A 16,718-nucleotide genomic window follows, 5' to 3' on the forward strand; every position below is an offset into this window, starting at 1 on the left:
CCCTGTGAACCCTGGGTCTCGGCCTCCAGCCTCTGTGGCTCAGGCCACCCCCTGTGGTGCTCTGTCACAGTGGCGGTGGCCCGATCGGAGGGACGCGGACAGCAGAGTTGAAATGGCCTCAAGGACCTGACCCTCAGGGGTCAGTGAGGAGGCTGGTGGGCGTAGCGCTCTTGGCGGAGGTGGCCGCACAGCCTCTTGCGGTCACCTAGTACGTGTACACAAGAGACGAGGACCCCGTGACCCGAGGCAGAGGTCATCCTCATCCACGCAGGCATGACCCCTTGACCCATCAACAGAAAGAGAGGCTGGCTCCCCATTAGGAAGGGTCCTGCCACACAGTCCCATGTGCATACAGGGTGTGTCCCTCTGTTCTTCCCTCCAAGGGACCTCCAGCTGCTGAGTCAGATAACGGTGACGGCAGGACACCCAGGCCTTTGCAGGGCTGTTGCGTGGGGCGGCGGGGGCGTGGGGGTTTGAGTTCACACCGATACAGGGACCCGAGTGCCGCCCTGGGCCCGCCTTAGAGAAGGGCCCTGGGGTCAGGGAGTACATACATGATGGACGCCGAGAGAAAGGCCCAATGGACGCCTAGAGGGGACGCCGCCCAGGGGGCAGCCGGAAGGGTCTCAGAGGGCTCATGGGAGACGCGCAGAGTGAGAAAGGGCCGGGGAGCCTGAGGGTGAAGCCGGAAAGGCCGGCGTCCGTGCGCCTGGCACCTGCCAGACCCAGCGAGCAGAGGCGGGGATGAATCTTCCAGGGCACTTCATTCACGTGGTCGGCGGTCTGAGAGGACAGCGGGTTTGTTCCCTGACAGACTGTCTTACATTCCAGGATAAACGGGCCCTTTTTACAAAGAGGAGGAGAATGTAGATAAGGGGTTTGGAATTCAGGGAGAACGCTGATCGGATAGAGGCTGCAGCGTTCCTTCATCTGTGTCCTGGGCGGTGGTCCCTGTGTCCTGGGCGGTGGTCGCCTCACCCTGGAGCACAGGGGCTCAGATACCGTCTTGCATTACCTGCAGGCCTCCTGAGGCACACAGGTGGGACTCCTTCTGGTCTCCTGGGGTCAAGCTCGGTCACACCTGCGGTTCCTGAAACAACATCTTTTTACACACATTGATCACTAGGCTGATCAGCTGTCACCTGAACCCAAACTTTCCAACAGTTGAGTCCCCCCTCGTCCCCCACTGTTAGTTCAAACTACCTTATTCCTATGAGGTCGTTTCCCACGGAAGTGCTTGTTTCGCTGTGGAGCACGTGTCTCAGCGCTGGGAGTGCGTGTAATCGCGGACGCACGTACGGGGCCGTCGCACGCAGCAGCAGGCTTCCCAGCACCGTCGGCAAAGGGCACCCTCCGCAGCGGGGGCTACTGCCGTGACCTTTAAGGAAACATTCCCCTGTCCTTTAGCGTTACCGCAGATTCCCAAGTATAAGTATCGGAGCAGGTTATTTTCTTATTGATATGCTTAAATAAAGTATGATTCTGAAGGCTTTCCAGGGGAGTACGAACACCTATGAGACATGTAGTGAAACTTTGTTCAGCGTGAGTTCCTCCTGCAAGAGAAAACTCAGAGATGTTTGAACATTTTTGCTAACTACACCCAAATATTTTCATCTCATTTGAAAGGAACAAGATCTCCGTAACATGAGGCTAAACAAAAGTAACGAAAAGACAGTAAGTCGTTGTTTCTGGAAGATGACTTTCCGTCTCCCTGAGGCTTGGTGGTCCCTGTTCCTCTGGCGCTTTCTTCACTCTGGTGCGATGAATCCAAGGCTTTGTTCCCACCAGCTTCACCGCGGTGGGGGAGGTGAGGAGTCCGTCCCAAGGTCCAGTCCTCCTTCCTTCTAGTTGGCCTTCTGGAGATCCTGTCTTCCAGGTCTGGAGCAGCACCTTGTCTCCAGGCTCAAAGGAGTGTAGTGGACCTGGAGGGGCGAGGCCTCTAACACAACCAAGGCCATTCGTTACAGCCAAGGTCCGACTTAAATGCTGTGCGTTCTCATGGCCTGTGCTTCTTGATCTACCTACCTACCTCCCACCCCGGTCACAGCCTGAAACGGTGCCCCGTACACGATTTTATAAGGACTCAAAAGAGTCCCCCTTCGAAGAGACACTGTGACCCTCAGCAGGGAGCTGAGTACAGCTTGAGCCCTGGGAGATGAGTCTCCGGGCGCAGCTTTGCGGTGTTTTCCTTCAAGGCGTGATTCATGTTCTCCACCTTCCAGGAGCCTGAGGTCTCCATGCCGTGTGGTGTCTCCACTCAATCCCTAAAAATTACTGATGGGGCTGTCCAGTCTCCCACGCCCCGGCTCAGCCGGAAACTCCCTGCCCAGCAGAGGGTTCAGGACCATGGCGGAACAAATCTATCTGGGACACTGTATTCTGTCTGGAGGAACGGGAGGCAGCTAATCTCTCTGGGGAAGAAGAGCCCAGAACTTCCATCTCCCGTGCCTGTTATTGAGGAGGGGACTCGGGAGATGCAAGGTCAAGACCCATGAATCATCAGTTAGCTTTAGACGCTTGGGGTGCAGCTGACAGTTGCTGCTTACAGATGTCGGTGTAAAGAACACAGTGACCAGTCTGTGTCAGGTCTGCTAAGCACTCCGACGCCATGCTGATGTCAGGTACAAGGCTTCATACGTTTTTAGCTACAGATAGTTTATAGTTAACTGAGAGATAAGAAAATCAGAGCAAGCTCTAAAGCATAATGTGCGTTCTTTAAACCCAATTCCCAGGGGAACCCTCTGAGTGGCCTTCGGTCCTGCCTGCCTGTCAGCCTTCCGGTTTTCTGCCGAGACTTAAAGGCCTTCCCCGGGAGGCCTGGCTCACGGCTTGGGCTCCAATTCTCAAAACCATGAGGACTGGTTCCCCACATACTAACCTTCCGTGTAACTTCTAAAACGAAAGCAGGTCCTTTACCGCTCTGTGCACTGCCAGGGAGGCCAAAGCGAGGGATTATTTCCTTTGGTCAGGCTTTCACTCCCTCTGAGGAGGGCTCCGTCCTGGTAGGATAAGCTTCTACCCATCCTGGAAAGGTGTCCACAAAGACGAGCAAATATTTCCTTCCTCGGGCCCTTGGCCCGAAGAGGTACCTGCGGGTGTGAGAGCTGAGATTCATACAGTTATTGACAGACAACAAACCAGACACCCAAGAAACTCCAAGGACACCAGACAAGATAAACACCCTGGAAAAGCACCCACGGCCCATCAAGTTCAAACCACTGAGAACCCAGGGCAATGGGCAGCCCTGGGACGCGGCCAGAGGAGGAAGGCACGTTCCACTCGGTGTGAAGGTTAAAATGATAGGAGGTTTCCTTCACAAACCCAAAAGGCCGGGGCGGAAAGGGACAGTCGACCAGAATTCTATCTACGGGGCAAACATCTGTCAGAAAAGGAGGGGAAAGAGAGTCTTTGGGAGGCGCAGGAATGTTCCTGCTGGGTCATTCATCGCGGGAAGACCTTTATGATAAAAAACGGTCGGGGGGTCCAAGCACGCGCCCGGAAGCGTGGGTCTGACAAAGACACGGGGAGCGTGGGGAATATAACATGGCAGTAAAACCGAAACTCGCTGCTTCCTCACTTTCACGGCACCAGCAGACGACAGCCATCCTGAGGAGGAACAAGTGGCCATGTGCCACACGCTCACAGCCTCACGTGAGGTATAACTGGCGGCCGCAGCAGCGCACACAAGGGGGGCGGGGGTCCCCACCGCTGTGACCTTCTTACCGGATACACACAGCCATGGGAGAGGCTCAGTGCGAGGACCTTCACTAATTAAAGACGGATCCCACAAAACCCAGAACAACTGGCGAGGTTCTGAAAAAACGACTTCTCAGGCAAGAGTGAAGCTAAAATAAAATCATCAAAAATGGTCCCTGCAAAAGAAGGCAGAAGAGTAACGAATGGAACAAAGAGACACGAGGTAGCCATGTTTAATGCAGATGTAAAATGATGGCATTCACTCTGAACACGTGCCGGACGCCGATTAAAGCTAAGGGGAGGCCAGGCTGAGTAAGGAGAGCTGGGACTGGCCAGATGCTGTCTGTACGGACCGCACTTTCAACGGAAGGACGTAAATAGGGTTAAGGGCAAATGGGCCGAGAAAGCACACGGAGGCCTCCCAGAGGAGGGCCGGGGTGGCTGTGCTTCAGGACGGGACACGCGGCAAAGGGTGAGCGGGAAACCCCACAAAGACAAAGAGGCCGGTTGTTTAAGAAGAAAAAACAGTCCTAAATGTGTAGGCACCTCACAACAGAGGTTCCAAACCCAGAAAGGAGAACCCGATTAAAACAAAATCCACCCTTCACTCGTGATTTTAAAAAAACAAACAAAAAAAAAAACCTCTTGGCCAAGTAGGACCATAACAGAGCTTCACTGACCCGACGAAAGGCTGTGTAAGAAACCCTAACACGCCGCACAGAGAGGCGCTGAGCACTTTCCCCCGGGGCGGAGCGGAGGCGAGGGTGTGCGCGCCCTCTCGGCGCTGGGATTCAGCGCTTTCCTGGAAGGCCGGCCAGGAGAGGAGGGCGGGAGAAAGAAATCCATGGAAGAAACAAAAGCCGCCCGCATTCACTGTGATGGGAATGCTTGTATAGAAAGTGCCCACCCAAAAAAGAAAAACGCTACAGAAAGCTTCTAGAACGAATAAGAGTATTTAGCGAGATCTCGTTACAATGTCAATCAGCAACACTACCTCTGTTTCTGTAGACAAGCAGGCAGAATTTCACATTTCCGAGAACAGCCCCATTCACAGTAGCGCCCCCGGAATAAAATACGTGGGCGTGAATATAAAGCAAAAGTGTGTGGGTTCTGGGCCCTGGAAAGCACAGTGCACCGAGGGGAGAAGCCCAGGGCTGAAGTGAATGGAGCGCCGGCCCCTGCGCAGGGACCGAGTGGGTGAGATGTGACTCCTCCCTGACCGGGTCCAAAGATTCACACCTCCAGGCGTTTCATCAACCGATGTTTTTGTCGAGGCCAATACGCTGATCCTACAATTAATATATAAATAAAGCAGAACCGTGAGGACGGTTCAGGGCGGCGCGCGGGTGGAGGCCTCCCACCGCCTGGGGTCACTCTAGCCTGCTGTGAGCCTGCGACCTGCTACCCGGGCGCCCGAGAGGTCGCAGCCGCCACCGCGGGGTGTGACTGTGACTCACGGAGCAGCGGCACAGACGGCAAGCCCAGAACCAGACCACACACGTGCAGCCAGCTGAGTTGCGGCCAGAAGAGGCGGAGGCAGGTCAGGGAAGGAAGGATGGTGCACTCAGCAAAGTGAAGGGCAGGCGTCCGCAGGCACCTCGCGGGCCTCGGCACACGGGGCTCTCCCGACCGATACAGAAGCTAACTCAGAGCGAAACCACAGACCTAACTGCAAGTCATAAACTAAGAAGCGCCTGGAAGAAAACGGGAGAAACTCCCGTGACCTCAGGGTCACTGAGTCACCGCCCCCGCTGATACGTGGGGCCAGACAACTCCTCGCTGTCGGGTGTGTGGCAGTATCACCCTGCAATGTGACAACCGAGGACGTTCCTACACGTTGCCAAGTACCCCTGGGGACAAAATGGCCCTTAGTTGAGAACCTGTGTGTGTGCGTGTGTGTCTGGATATGACCCCAAAACAGGACCCACAAAAGGAAAAAAAGGAATGCATTGCATTTTGCTAAATGTAAACCTTGTTTCCCGTAAAGGGCAATGTTAAGACGTGGAAAAGCCAATCTAGAGACTGGGAGAAACATTTGCCAGTCACACACCGGGTACAGAACTTATACCCAGATTATGCAAAGGACTCTCCAAACCCAAGCATAAGAAGAAGACAGCGCAATTTAAAGATCAGCAATGGCACGTTCATATGGCAAACGAGCGCACGCAACACGCTCAGCGCCGTCGGTCACCAGGGAGGTGCGAGGTAAACCGCAGTCGGGTGCCTCGGTCTGAGACCAGACGGCAGAAAGCGAGCAGGTGGGGGGCAGCAAGCAGAGTGCGGCAGGGCTGCGGGGGGCTGCGCGCTGGGCCTGGGCTCTGTGCTCCTGCAGGCGGGCCCTGTGCTAGGGGGGCCGAGGAGCGGGGACCCCAGAGCCACCGAGGCGGTGGAGGTGGCCTTATGGCACCCGGCCTCCTGACCCTCCCAGGGCCACCTGGGCCTGTGAGCATGGTCCGGGTGTGCGTGCCTGTGTGTCCGCGCATGTGTACATCTGCGTGTGCATGGGGGTGACATGTGTGGCTGTGCATGTGTCTCTGTGTTCGTGTGTGCATGCATGTGTATATGTGTACATGTGCACGCACAGGTGTGGTGAGTGTGACTGTGCACGCGTGTGCCTGCATGTCTTGCATAGCCATGTGTACATGTGTGCACAGCTGTGACACGCGTGGCTTGTGTGGGTGTGGTGTGTGTCTATGTGTGTGTACTTGCACATGCATCTGTGTGTTCATGTGTGTGTGTGCATGAGTGTGATGTGCGTGACTGTGTGTATGCATGTCTCTGTGTGAGTGAGACTGTGTGTGTGTGCATGAGTGTGACTATGTGATTGTATGCGTGTCTGCATCTATGTACATGTACGTGTCTGTGTGTGCGCGGGTGTGACTTGTGTATGTGTGTTTCCATGTGAATGAGCCTGTGTGTGTGTTGTGCATGAGTGTGCTGTATGACTGCATGCGTGCATCCGTGTGTGTAGGAGGGAGGGAGGCTCCGGCCACGTGATCTTTTCTGAGGAAAGGCCCCGAGGCTGAGGGAGGGGAGGGGAGCGTGGGCACCGACGCCGGGCGGGGGCGAGGCCGCGCGCCTTCAGACGAAGTGAAGCAGAAAGAGCGAGCTTGGAATCCAGCCCCGGCGGCGGTGGCTGCGCCCAGGCCCTGCCCAGAACAGGTTGGACCTGCAGGAGCACTCCGAGGGGGCTGGGGGGGCCGAGGCCTGGCTGAGCCCCTGGTCTGCTTGGGCTTGTGCTGGGTCTCCTCCCCCTGGGCACCTACATGACAGGTGAGCTGGCTTTTGGGCACGCCTTGGTCCTGAAGGTTCTCCATCCTGCAGGGCTCCCAGTTCCTGCCTCCAGGAAGCCCTCCCAGCCCACAGGCTCTGGGCTGCCCCGTGAGCTGGGCTTTGACCCCTCCACACCAGGTCACCTCCCAGCACCCACAAGGGTTTTGGAGGGGCTGGGAATCCAGGTATCCAGGAGCAGGGCTCCCTGAGACCCTCCCTTCAACATTCCTGCAGCTGGGGACTGAGGGCCAGGTGAGGGGGTCACACCGAGGAGGGGTTCCTCCCCCCAGGCCCAGTGCCACGTGGGGACAACTGTCCTGCGGGTCCCCCGCCACGCCTCCTTCCTATCCGACCTCAGGCTAGTGATGTTTTCTCCTTTTTTTGTTTAAAGTCAGTGCATTTATTAATTCTAATGAGGCTCTGCTTCGTTCCAAAAGGAACGTGAGTTGAGGAGCAGAAACGGGGCCCCCTGGAAGACCACGGTCACTGTCAGCCCGACGGAGATGAGAATGCCCACTCAAGGGGCACCCCCATTCCCCCAACACACACACACTGGCTGCCACCCTGGCCCGCCAGCTCCTCAGTGGGAGGCAAGGCCAGGGTCTCCCCATCAGCTCAGCCCACGAGGGCCCTCGGGCCCAGCTGGACACAAATGCGCACCTACTGTGCGTGACAGAGAGCATGGGGTCTGGGGACGCCAGCTGAGCAGGGACAGTCTGGATGGCAATCCAGGTGCAGGGTGTACGAGCGGGCACACGTGAGCACGTGCTCCAGATTCGGGAGTTTTAGGGGAATTCTACCCTGACTTGATGGCAGTGTCCCTCAGACCCACGGGCCCTCCAGGGGCGGCCAGAAGGCCAAGGAAAAGGGGGCGCAGGCTGGGCACAGGGTGGCTGCCGCTTCCGAAGCAGCCCGGCCCCCACAGACAACCCCTGGGAGGAGAGCCTGGAAGCCGGGGCTGGGGTGACCCGGGAGCCCCCCGAAGCCCAGGCTGGAAATGCAGGCTGCGTTGTGGGGGCATGCAGGGCGGGGCCACTACCACTGGATGCAGGTATGTGACCCGCCCATCTGCACTCTGGAAGGGGTGCAGGGCGCCTGTCCATCTGCTGCTCAGTGGGACCCGCCCCGCCTGCAGGCTTCTGCTGCAGCCTCTCAGCCCCGCAGGCCCTGTCACTCCCTGCTCCCCAGGTGAGGTGGCCCCACCTGAGCCCCAGGGGCATTCAGCTGTTCTCCAAAGACTTAGGGTCAGAACTCCAAGGCCTAAAGTGCTGGTCGTCTACGGCCTCTTCAGCTCTGACACCTGCACCAGCTCCCAGCCTCCCCTTGTGCCCCCACCAAGGTTCCCACTGTGCCCCGTGCTCCCCACACCCTCGGGAGGGAGGGGCAGGACTGCGCGCTGGGCCTGGGCGGAGCGGGACCCACCGGGCAGGGAGCGTCCTGTGCCTCCCTCCTTGGCCGGCCCTTCCTTCCTCCCTGTCTCCCCAGAGGGAGCTGGAAGGAGGCCTTTGCCGACCCTGCCCGCTGAGACCAGCACGGGGCAGCTCGGGAGGCTTCCTGGAGGAGGGGTCCGGGGAGGTTAACATGAGATCGTGTTGGCACAAAGGCAGCCTGGCAGAGGGGTTGGGGGCAGCATGGGGCAGTCACTGCCCTGGCGGGCGGCCCTGCCCAGCTCACCTGGTCCCATCTCACCCCTCCAGGCAGCAGAAAGCACAACCCCCCAAATCCTCTGTACCATCCTCCTGGCCCAGCCCTGAAGGTTCGGCCCCACTGCCTACAGGCTAACTAGGGGGGTCATGCTGGGGCTGAAGGCACTCAGAGGAGAGGGGGCAGGGCCAGGGGTGGCAGGCCCAGGCAGGGAGTCCCACCACTCCCCTGCCACCCTGGGAGCAGAGCTGCCATGCGTCTCATCCCTGGAAACCCTGCTTGGCTTTGGCCGGCCTTGGGAGTGCATCCGACACCCCTGAGCCTCAGTTTCCATGCTTGTAAAATGGACACTATCGCCAGGAGGGACTGAGCACCCAGGGCAGCAGCACAGGCCCGGCACCACCCACGGGCCAGTTAGAGCACTGACGGCAGAGCCCGGTGACGAGACGGGGCGGAGAGGTCAGCTGCATCTTCCTGCACTGACGCGCACACGCTCCGTGCGGCAGGAGTGCAGACCCGAGGGGAAGGGGCCGGGCGGGGCTGGGGGCCTCGAAGGGGCAGTCGGTGTGTGTGTGTGGGGGGGTGCCTGAAAGCCTTGCCAGATGGGGCAGGCAGGACCCAGTCCCGGTGAAGGGGGTGAGCCTGGTACAGCTCAGACCTCCCCAAACCTCCCGCGCAGAGTTGGGCTTCGTCTGCAGGGCCCCTCTCCAATCCCCCCGCCCGCCAGGCTGCCTGCCCGCCCACAAAAGGCATTCAAATGAGACAAATATTTGAGCTGATGAGGCGGCTGGGCCCAGCCTCCTCCAGCCGGGGAGCGGGGAGCTGTTCCCAGGCCCTCATTTGGGTATTAATTGGACTTCATTTAGAGATTTGCATGCTTATCATGTGGGCAATGGCCAGGCACTGGCAACCTAGACGGAGCCCCAGGGCTGGTAGGCAAATGCCAGGTGGGGAGGGGGGCTGGAACTCCGGGTGACCTGGGTGGCGGCCAGCACCTCCGCGCTAACATCAGGGCAGGTAACCCGAGCTGAACCGCCGCGTGGGACCCGGGCCCGCCTCAGGCCTCAGAGACAGGCCTGGCCCAGACCACACTGAGCCCAGCGGGACAAGCGGGGAGGAGACGCGAGGCCCGCAAACAGAGCTGATGCCCACCCCCCATGACACCGGCTCCCGGCACCCTTCCAGGGGACAGCCACCCCCTTTTGCGTTGTTAGGACATCCCTGTCAACGGATGTCACAGAAGGCGGATGCATAGGGGCCCTTTCTGAGGAGGACTGGAGTCTGTCCCGTCCTCTGTGAGCTCACCGGGGCCAAAGGGGAGAGGCACCTTGTCCGAGGTTATTCGGGGACCGAGGCCTCTGTGTCCTCAGCAACGCCCACCCTCCCTGGTGGCCTGTGGTGTATCGCTGAGCTGGTTGCACCCCACGAGAGGGGCCCAGAGAAGGCAGTGCTGACCCACGGGCAAGGCTGTCACAGAGGAGAAGGCGAAGGTGGGGTCCTGCAGGGAACAGAGGGCAGTGACCCCTGGGGATGGATTCCTGGAAAGCCCCTTTTTATGGGTTGAATTGTGTCCCCTCAAAACTCATACGGTGGAGTCCTGACCCCCGGCACCCAGAATGTTACCATATATAGAAACAGAGTCCTTGCGGAGGTGTGCAGTTACAGCGAGGTCCTGGAGGGGCCCACTCCTGTGTGACCGGTGCTCTCACACAAGGGAAAATGGGACAAAGATGCCCAGGGAGGAGACACGGGCCCCCCGGGCAGGGACAGTGGCTGCTAAGTCTGAGCCCAGCCCCGGCTTTGTCAGCAGCCCCCCCTCCTGCTGCCCAGGCCCTGAGCTCTCACGGCGACTCGGCCAAGCCCACCCTCGGGGGCCTTCGCTGCGGATGTGGCTTTCCTGGGTCACTGTAGACAAGGAGCTCTGCTGACGGCAGGCAGGCAGGCAGGGCCTGGCTCAGAGCCCCGCCACCCCCCGAGCGTATGCCAGGGGTCGGGCCGGCCCCGGGCCCACAAGCCAGGCAGGCATGCACCCTGTTTCTCCTCCCTTCTGGTGTATGGCCTTGGGCAGGGGGTCCCAGCCTCAGCAGGGGGCAACGCTGGGGGCAAGGTTGGCCAGGTGTGGCAGTTCCGTGTGGCATTCAGCCCCCCCACCCACACCCCCGCTGACTGACCTGCCCCATTAATCACAGCCAGGAGCTGGGCGAGCGGGGCTGCTGGGGTGCCAGGCAGGACCGCTGGGGCCCTGGGAGGTGGGCTCACATCCGTCCCTCCACCCGGCCCTCGTTCCCCCCAGCCCTGGCCCAGGAGAAGCCTGGGGAGCGGGCAGTGTGCTTGGCGCCCGTCCAGCACCCAGGGCCGGATGTCCAGCGGCCTGAGCGGGTGTCCTGGCTTCTCTCTGTCACTCAGTGCTGACGGAGCCTCCACTTCTGCCCCCAGCAGAAAGCCACCAAGAATGGGCCCCTGCAGGCAGGTGTGGGGGACCCAGGGGACGTGAAGGGAAGCAGGACGGGGCTTCCACCTGGCCAGTCACCTCTGAGCCCTGTGCACCTCTGGGACCTGTGGCCTCGGGCTGGTCACTGAGGCTCCCTGAGCCTGGAATTGGGGTCAAGAGCTCTCGAAGGGGCTGGACTCCGGGGGGCCTGTCCCCCCGCCGCCACTCCCCTAACTGCTCAGGACTGACTCACTGCCCACAGGTTCAGGACGTCATTAGGCAGGCCCTGAGAGGTCCCCTGACCTCCCCCCCTTTTTGTGGCGCAAAGCCCGAGCTCTTTGCCCACCCAGCCTGGTACAGCTTCACAGTCACCCCTAGCCCTTCCTGCTGGGTAGGGGGTCAGGAGCCCTGCTGGGCATCTGCTCATGCCCCCCGCAGTAGTGACGGGCCACGGCGAAGGCACAATGTGCGTGTCAGGAGTGGCATGAGGACAGCCAGGCCAGCTTTGTGCGCTCCGCTCCGGTGACGACAAAATACGCCCGCCAGCGGAGCCACGGGGCGCGGGGCACCGCACTGACGTGGAACGCACGCGCGTGTGCCCTGCAGACGGCTCCGCTCAGTGTGGACGTGGGAGCTAAAATCCGCACGAATGTTTTTGTTCATTTCCCTTTACTGAAAATGGCAGTAAATTGAAAGTTTAACACAATGTAAGTCAAAACATAGACCCTGGAAAAAAGGGAAGAGTTTTATTTTCCTCCCAATCTTTAAACAAGGGTGCCCCATTCTCCTTTTGTCCCAGGACCCCAAAAGTGCGAAGCTGGGTGACAAGAAGAGAGGGCACGTGGACTCGTTCCCCCCCAGTGCCTGGAGACCCTTGGGCTTCAGAGGCAGACGGACGGTGGCCTGCAAGCACCCTCTCCGCCAGTCTGAAACCGAAGCCAGAGTGGTCAGTCCCACTCATCAGTGAGACATCCTCCAGTGGGTGGGTCCCCTAGGAGGCCCTGGGGCTGCCCTGGGATAGGCAAGAGCTTCTCACGGCTCGGCCTGCCCCACTCGGCCCCATTGCTATGTCCCGGGATCCAGTGTGTCCATCCAGGGCCGACCGCCTGACTGACACGCGGACGCTGCAGAGGGATTGGATCCATCCATACGCCTGCCCCCCACCCCAGCATGGGCTCTGGGAGGGCAGGGGCGCACTCTTGCACACCGGTGCCCCACAAGTGCCTGGCACAGAGGCACCCCAGAAGGGCCTGGATTGAGCACGTATGGGACAGGAGTGGGCCGGAAGAGGCCAGCCCACTGGGTGGGTCTCTGTGCTTGTCCTGGCCTCTGGGGGTGGGGGCAGGGCCCCCCATGTGGACAGCCAAGGGGGACACATCATTTCCTGACATGTCTAGGACAGAGGGTTTGGGTATGTTTCGGCCACAGAGACACAGGACAGCAAAACGGGGCTCTTTGGGGACTCCGCTGCGTACAAGCAAGAACAAAGCACCTCGAGTGCCCCTGGGGTGTGGGTCACCCGGGCTGTGCCACCCGCCCCTACCTACCAGCCCTGCCCTGTCCAGAGGCGGCTGGGTCTCACCCTGCGCAGTCACTGTGATAATAATCCCTGGCCCTCCCAGCCTGACCCCAAGGCCAAAAGCACCATTTCCCTATCTCATGGATGGGGGGAGCCCTGGGGTCCCTGACCTGGCGCCATCCTCCAGCTACTGGTCACCTTCCACCTGGAATTGGCTTTCAGGTGGGGACAAGGCCTGGGCCTGGGCTCCCGGCTGAGCTGGCGGGCACCTGGGCCGGGTGGGGATCTGTCTGGGCGAGCAGATCTGGAAGGCTAGTTTGCTAAGGTGTCCTTCCCAGGACAGCCTCCAGGCAGCCCTGCCCCCTGGAAGGAGACTTGGAAAGGACTTAGGAACATGCTCTGAAACTTCAGGCCCTTCGACTCCGGGAGCCGCCACCATTTCCGAGTCTGTCAAGTGGGCCGTGACCAGCTCTCAGTCCGTGACACGGCGGGGGGCGCTCTACCTAGGGTGGCAGGCGGGCCGACGTGCCCAGGTGATACAACTGTCGTCCTGGCTGGTCACCAACCACCGCCCTTTCCCCCTCACCAAAAAAAATGTCCTCACTTGGACAACTAGTGACCTGTCACTGCACGCTTCCTGACGGAATGCGGCCACAGGGACACGTCACCCCCTCCAAAGTCCAGGAGCCAAAACCAAGCAGGCACCTGATCACACGTCTGCTTCTGAGCCCTGTCCCTGACTCACACAACATACAGGGGCAATCGGGCGACAAAAACACCCAGAAGGTGCCGCCAGCAGTGCCCAGGACCGAGGAAATGCTACAGAGCAAACGACTCCATTTCTCCGATTTAAAACTGAGAATTGAACAGGCTCCTGAGCAAATTCGGCATGGCCCTGGGCCGGGTCATGCTGTGACACCGTGACACTCCAGAGGCCCGGGCCACTGGCTGGGCGTTTGAGGAACTGAAGGAATGGGCATCCACTGGGGGGAGTTGGGGTTTCCTTTGGGGGGTTTAGGGGTGTAATGATATGGTGCCTGGAATTTGCTTCAAAGCCACATGCGGCCGGCGGGGCTCCTCAGAGGGCCCCGGGCCCAGCAGGTTTGGTAGCAGCCAGCTTCCCGCTGGCTCGTGGCCGCTGCCTGGGGGTTGGACCCCGTGTCCCCACAAGAGCGTGGGCTTCAGGAGGGCAGGGTTCCCCACGGACACATGTCGTGCTACAGAGAAGTGTCCCGAAGGTTTCACAACTTCCACGAATCTGGAAGCGTGTGCGCTAGGATGGTGGGCCAGGGGGCGGCCCTTCTTCCCAGCCCTGCTCTCCCGGGCTCCCTCCCCCACACCCACGTAGGCTCCACCCTGCCCGCCCCCATCGCATGTCCAGGCCTCTCCCCAGGGTCGGGGTAAGGAGTTGCAGGAGCGCCCGGGACCCTGGAAGAAGACTGGGGATGGGCCGTGCATGGAACACACCCCCTCCTGCGGCCTGCTGACCCCAGCCAAGCCCAGACGCATCGGACCCTGTCCCGGGCCGCCCAGTCACCCAGAATCCACCTGCTCTCTGCTAACCTCCCAGGGTCCCGACAGCTTTGAACCCACCACTCCCTGCTGAAGGGGTGCCTGGGGATCCCTGTCAGTCCCGCCCCCAGCCCTGCCATAAAAGGGAGCTTCGGGCACCGCCTAGCCTTTAAAGCTGCTGAGTCCCCGGTCAACGGTGGAGCTGAGTGATCTCTCCGAGGGCCCTCTGGGCTGGGGGGTCTGGGGGACGGGGCCTGCCTGTCCCTCTCCAGGGCGGCTCAGCTGCCACGCAGGCCCGTGAAGGCTGCACCATACAGGCACAGCGGCAGGGGGCCTGGGACAGGGTGCCAGGCACCTCTCCGAAGTCCCACTGCAGCCCTGCAGGGGGGGATCTGCTGCCATGCCCATCTGCAGGTGACAGGAAGTGGAGAGCTGGACCCCGACCCAGAGGGTGGCCTGTCAGCTAAGACCGCCTTGGGCCTGGTTCTGCACCTGACACTTGCCCCAGACCCCAACTTCCCACCTCTGAAGTGGCCCTGCCTGGAGCTGCCCCCGCCCCCACCCTGCAGGAAGCCCCCAGCCTCACAAGGGGCCCCAGTTTCTTTGGCACAAGCTGGCCTCCCAGACCTCCCACCTGCCCTCCCACCCTATAGAGGGGAATGGGGGTTGTCCAGGGAGAAGTGCCCCCAGGGCCCAGAGTCTGGACCACCACCATTGCACCCATGGAAGATGGGGGTGCTGAGGGTCTGGACAGGGAACCCCCCCCAACACCACTGATACACAGCAGTTTACATAGAGAGTCTCCCTCCCCAGCTGCAGTGCTGCAAGGGGACCCCTGCCAGGCACCCTGCCCTCAGAGGTGGAGCATCCAGATCTTGGCCTGCTTGGAAATTTCCAGTTAGTGGGGGTGAGGCAGAGTAGACAATCTTTATTGTGTTCCAAGTTAAGGAATCTTTGTAAAATAAGTTTTTATGTTGCCAGTGTCCCTGGGTAGTTCAAGTGAAGGTATGAAAAGTAGATACTCTGTCCTGAAAACTCATCTCCTAGTAGGAAAACCTCCGAGTGGGTGCCCCAGCTCGGTCCCAGCGGAGAGCCCGGGTCCTGGTTCCAGGAAGCTCCCGCCCAGGCGAGGTCGCGCCGACGGTTCCAGCTGGCACGTGGTCAAGCTGGACGACCGGGGAGCGTCATGGGGTCCTGGTTTGGTGGCGGCTTGGCTCGGCGGCAGGGACGGAGGCGCAGGCTGCCCACCTTGCTGGCTCCCAGGTGATGAACGCACTCGCCTCTCCGTATCCAAGGCTAAGCTGCCGGGAGGCAAGCGAAACAGGAGCTCAGGTTAGTGCGGATCCAGCCCTGCCTCCACCTCCCACAGCGAAGGCGGCAGTTTCGTTTCTTTGGTAGGTTTTGGAGCTCGACTCCGTGGGTGCCTCGGCTTTGGTCTGCGGCCCGAGCCAGGGCGGGGGGCAGGGCAGCACCCCAGCCATGGTGAGTCAGGGCCGCAGCGCCGGCTCATTTCTGCCACCCGTCCCAGGAGCGCGATTTGCAATGCAAACTCACCCCGCCTCCCAGCGCCCTAATCTGCCCCGGGATCCGCTCGCACTCCGGGCCTCACCCGCCCGAGGGCCGCGCCCCCCGCCACCCCATCTCCTCCCTCCCCCTTCCGCGGCCGAGCAGCGAGAGGAAGTTTTGCAATCCCGGACAAACAACACGGTCTTGCACAGGCTTGAAAAAGTTGGGGGGAAAATGAAGAGTGCGCGAAATCGAAGCTATCCCCGGGCCTGGCCCTCGACTCCGCTGGCGGTCTAGGGTCCTGTCTATCCCCGGCCTCCGACCCCCACTCTTCCCCGCCGCTCAGCGGTTACCTCGCGGAGCGGGCGCTCAGTAGCCCCCTAACCAGCTGGAGAAGTCGAGCAGCTCGCGATCCGCAGGGCTCAGCGCGCCCTCGCAGCCGCTGTCCTCGGACGAGTAGGCGGAGCGCGGGGAGCCGGGCTCCGAGCTGCCCCCGCAGCCTGGGGACGAAGAGGCGCAGGAGGGCGAGGCGGCGTCCGGGGGAGTCCCGGGCGGCCCGCGGGGCGCCGACGGGCAGGCGGCTGGGGCCAGCAGACCCCCAGCCAGCGCGGCGCGCACGGAGTCGTGCTCGGCCAGCAGGCGCTGCAGCGCGCCGATGTACTCCACCGCCGAGCGCAGCGTCTCCACCTTGCTCAGCTTCTTGCTGGCGCCGCCGTGCGGCACGTGCTGCCGCAGCGCCTGGAACCCCAAGTTCACCAACTTCACGCGGTTGCGCTCGCGCTCGTTGCGCCGCGCCACGGCGGCCGCGCCACCCCCGCTCTCCTCCGCGCACAGCCGCCGCCGCCGGCTACAGCGCAGCAGCTCTGGGGACGCGGGGCGCCGCCGAGCGGCGCAGCCGCCCGAGACGCCGGGCGCCGGGGACGCGGGCCGGGGCAGCGCGCCGCTGTCCATCGCACCCGCATCCACTCTCCCGGAGACTCCTCTGAGCCCCCGCACACCGTAGGAAGGTGCAGGCAGAGGAACGGGCGGGGGGTGGTGCGGTGAGACGACGGCCACGCCCCAAGGGGGGTCCGTGGCACTATGCGTCCCCGGTCTTCTGAGGCCCGGGACAGCGAGCCTCCGGAGGCCAAGAGATGT

The 16,718-nt window shown here is 61.1% G+C and overlaps 1 protein-coding gene and 1 long non-coding RNA gene across 2 annotated transcripts; both read right to left on the reverse strand.

Moving 5' to 3' along the window:
* Window positions 1-14,983: 14,983 nt before the first annotated feature.
* On the reverse strand, window positions 14,984-15,676 carry LOC150017347 (uncharacterized). Its single transcript, XR_016509150.1, has 2 exons — window positions 15,630-15,676; window positions 14,984-15,376 (listed from the first exon to the last, which is right to left on the reverse strand). It is a non-coding gene; the product is annotated as an uncharacterized LOC150017347 (long non-coding RNA).
* Window positions 15,677-15,741: 65 nt separating this feature from the next.
* Window positions 15,742-16,610, reverse strand: ASCL2 (achaete-scute family bHLH transcription factor 2). Its single transcript, XM_090267412.1, has one exon. The coding sequence runs from the start codon at window positions 16,530-16,532 to the stop codon at window positions 15,951-15,953; it is 582 nt and encodes a 193-aa protein (XP_090123538.1). The 5' UTR covers window positions 16,533-16,610; the 3' UTR covers window positions 15,742-15,950.
* Window positions 16,611-16,718: the final 108 nt, after the last annotated feature.

This window comes from Furipterus horrens, unplaced genomic scaffold (assembly GCF_987537825.1).
Source record: "Furipterus horrens unplaced genomic scaffold, mFurHor1.1.pri manual_scaffold_2, whole genome shotgun sequence".
Taxonomy (NCBI): domain Eukaryota; kingdom Metazoa; phylum Chordata; class Mammalia; order Chiroptera; family Furipteridae; genus Furipterus; species Furipterus horrens.

Excerpts from the sequence above, each read along its gene's own strand:
- ASCL2 (XM_090267412.1), bottom strand. The coding sequence starts at position 16,532 with ATGGACAGCGGCGCGCTGCCCCGGCCCGCGTCCCCGGCGCCCGGCGTC.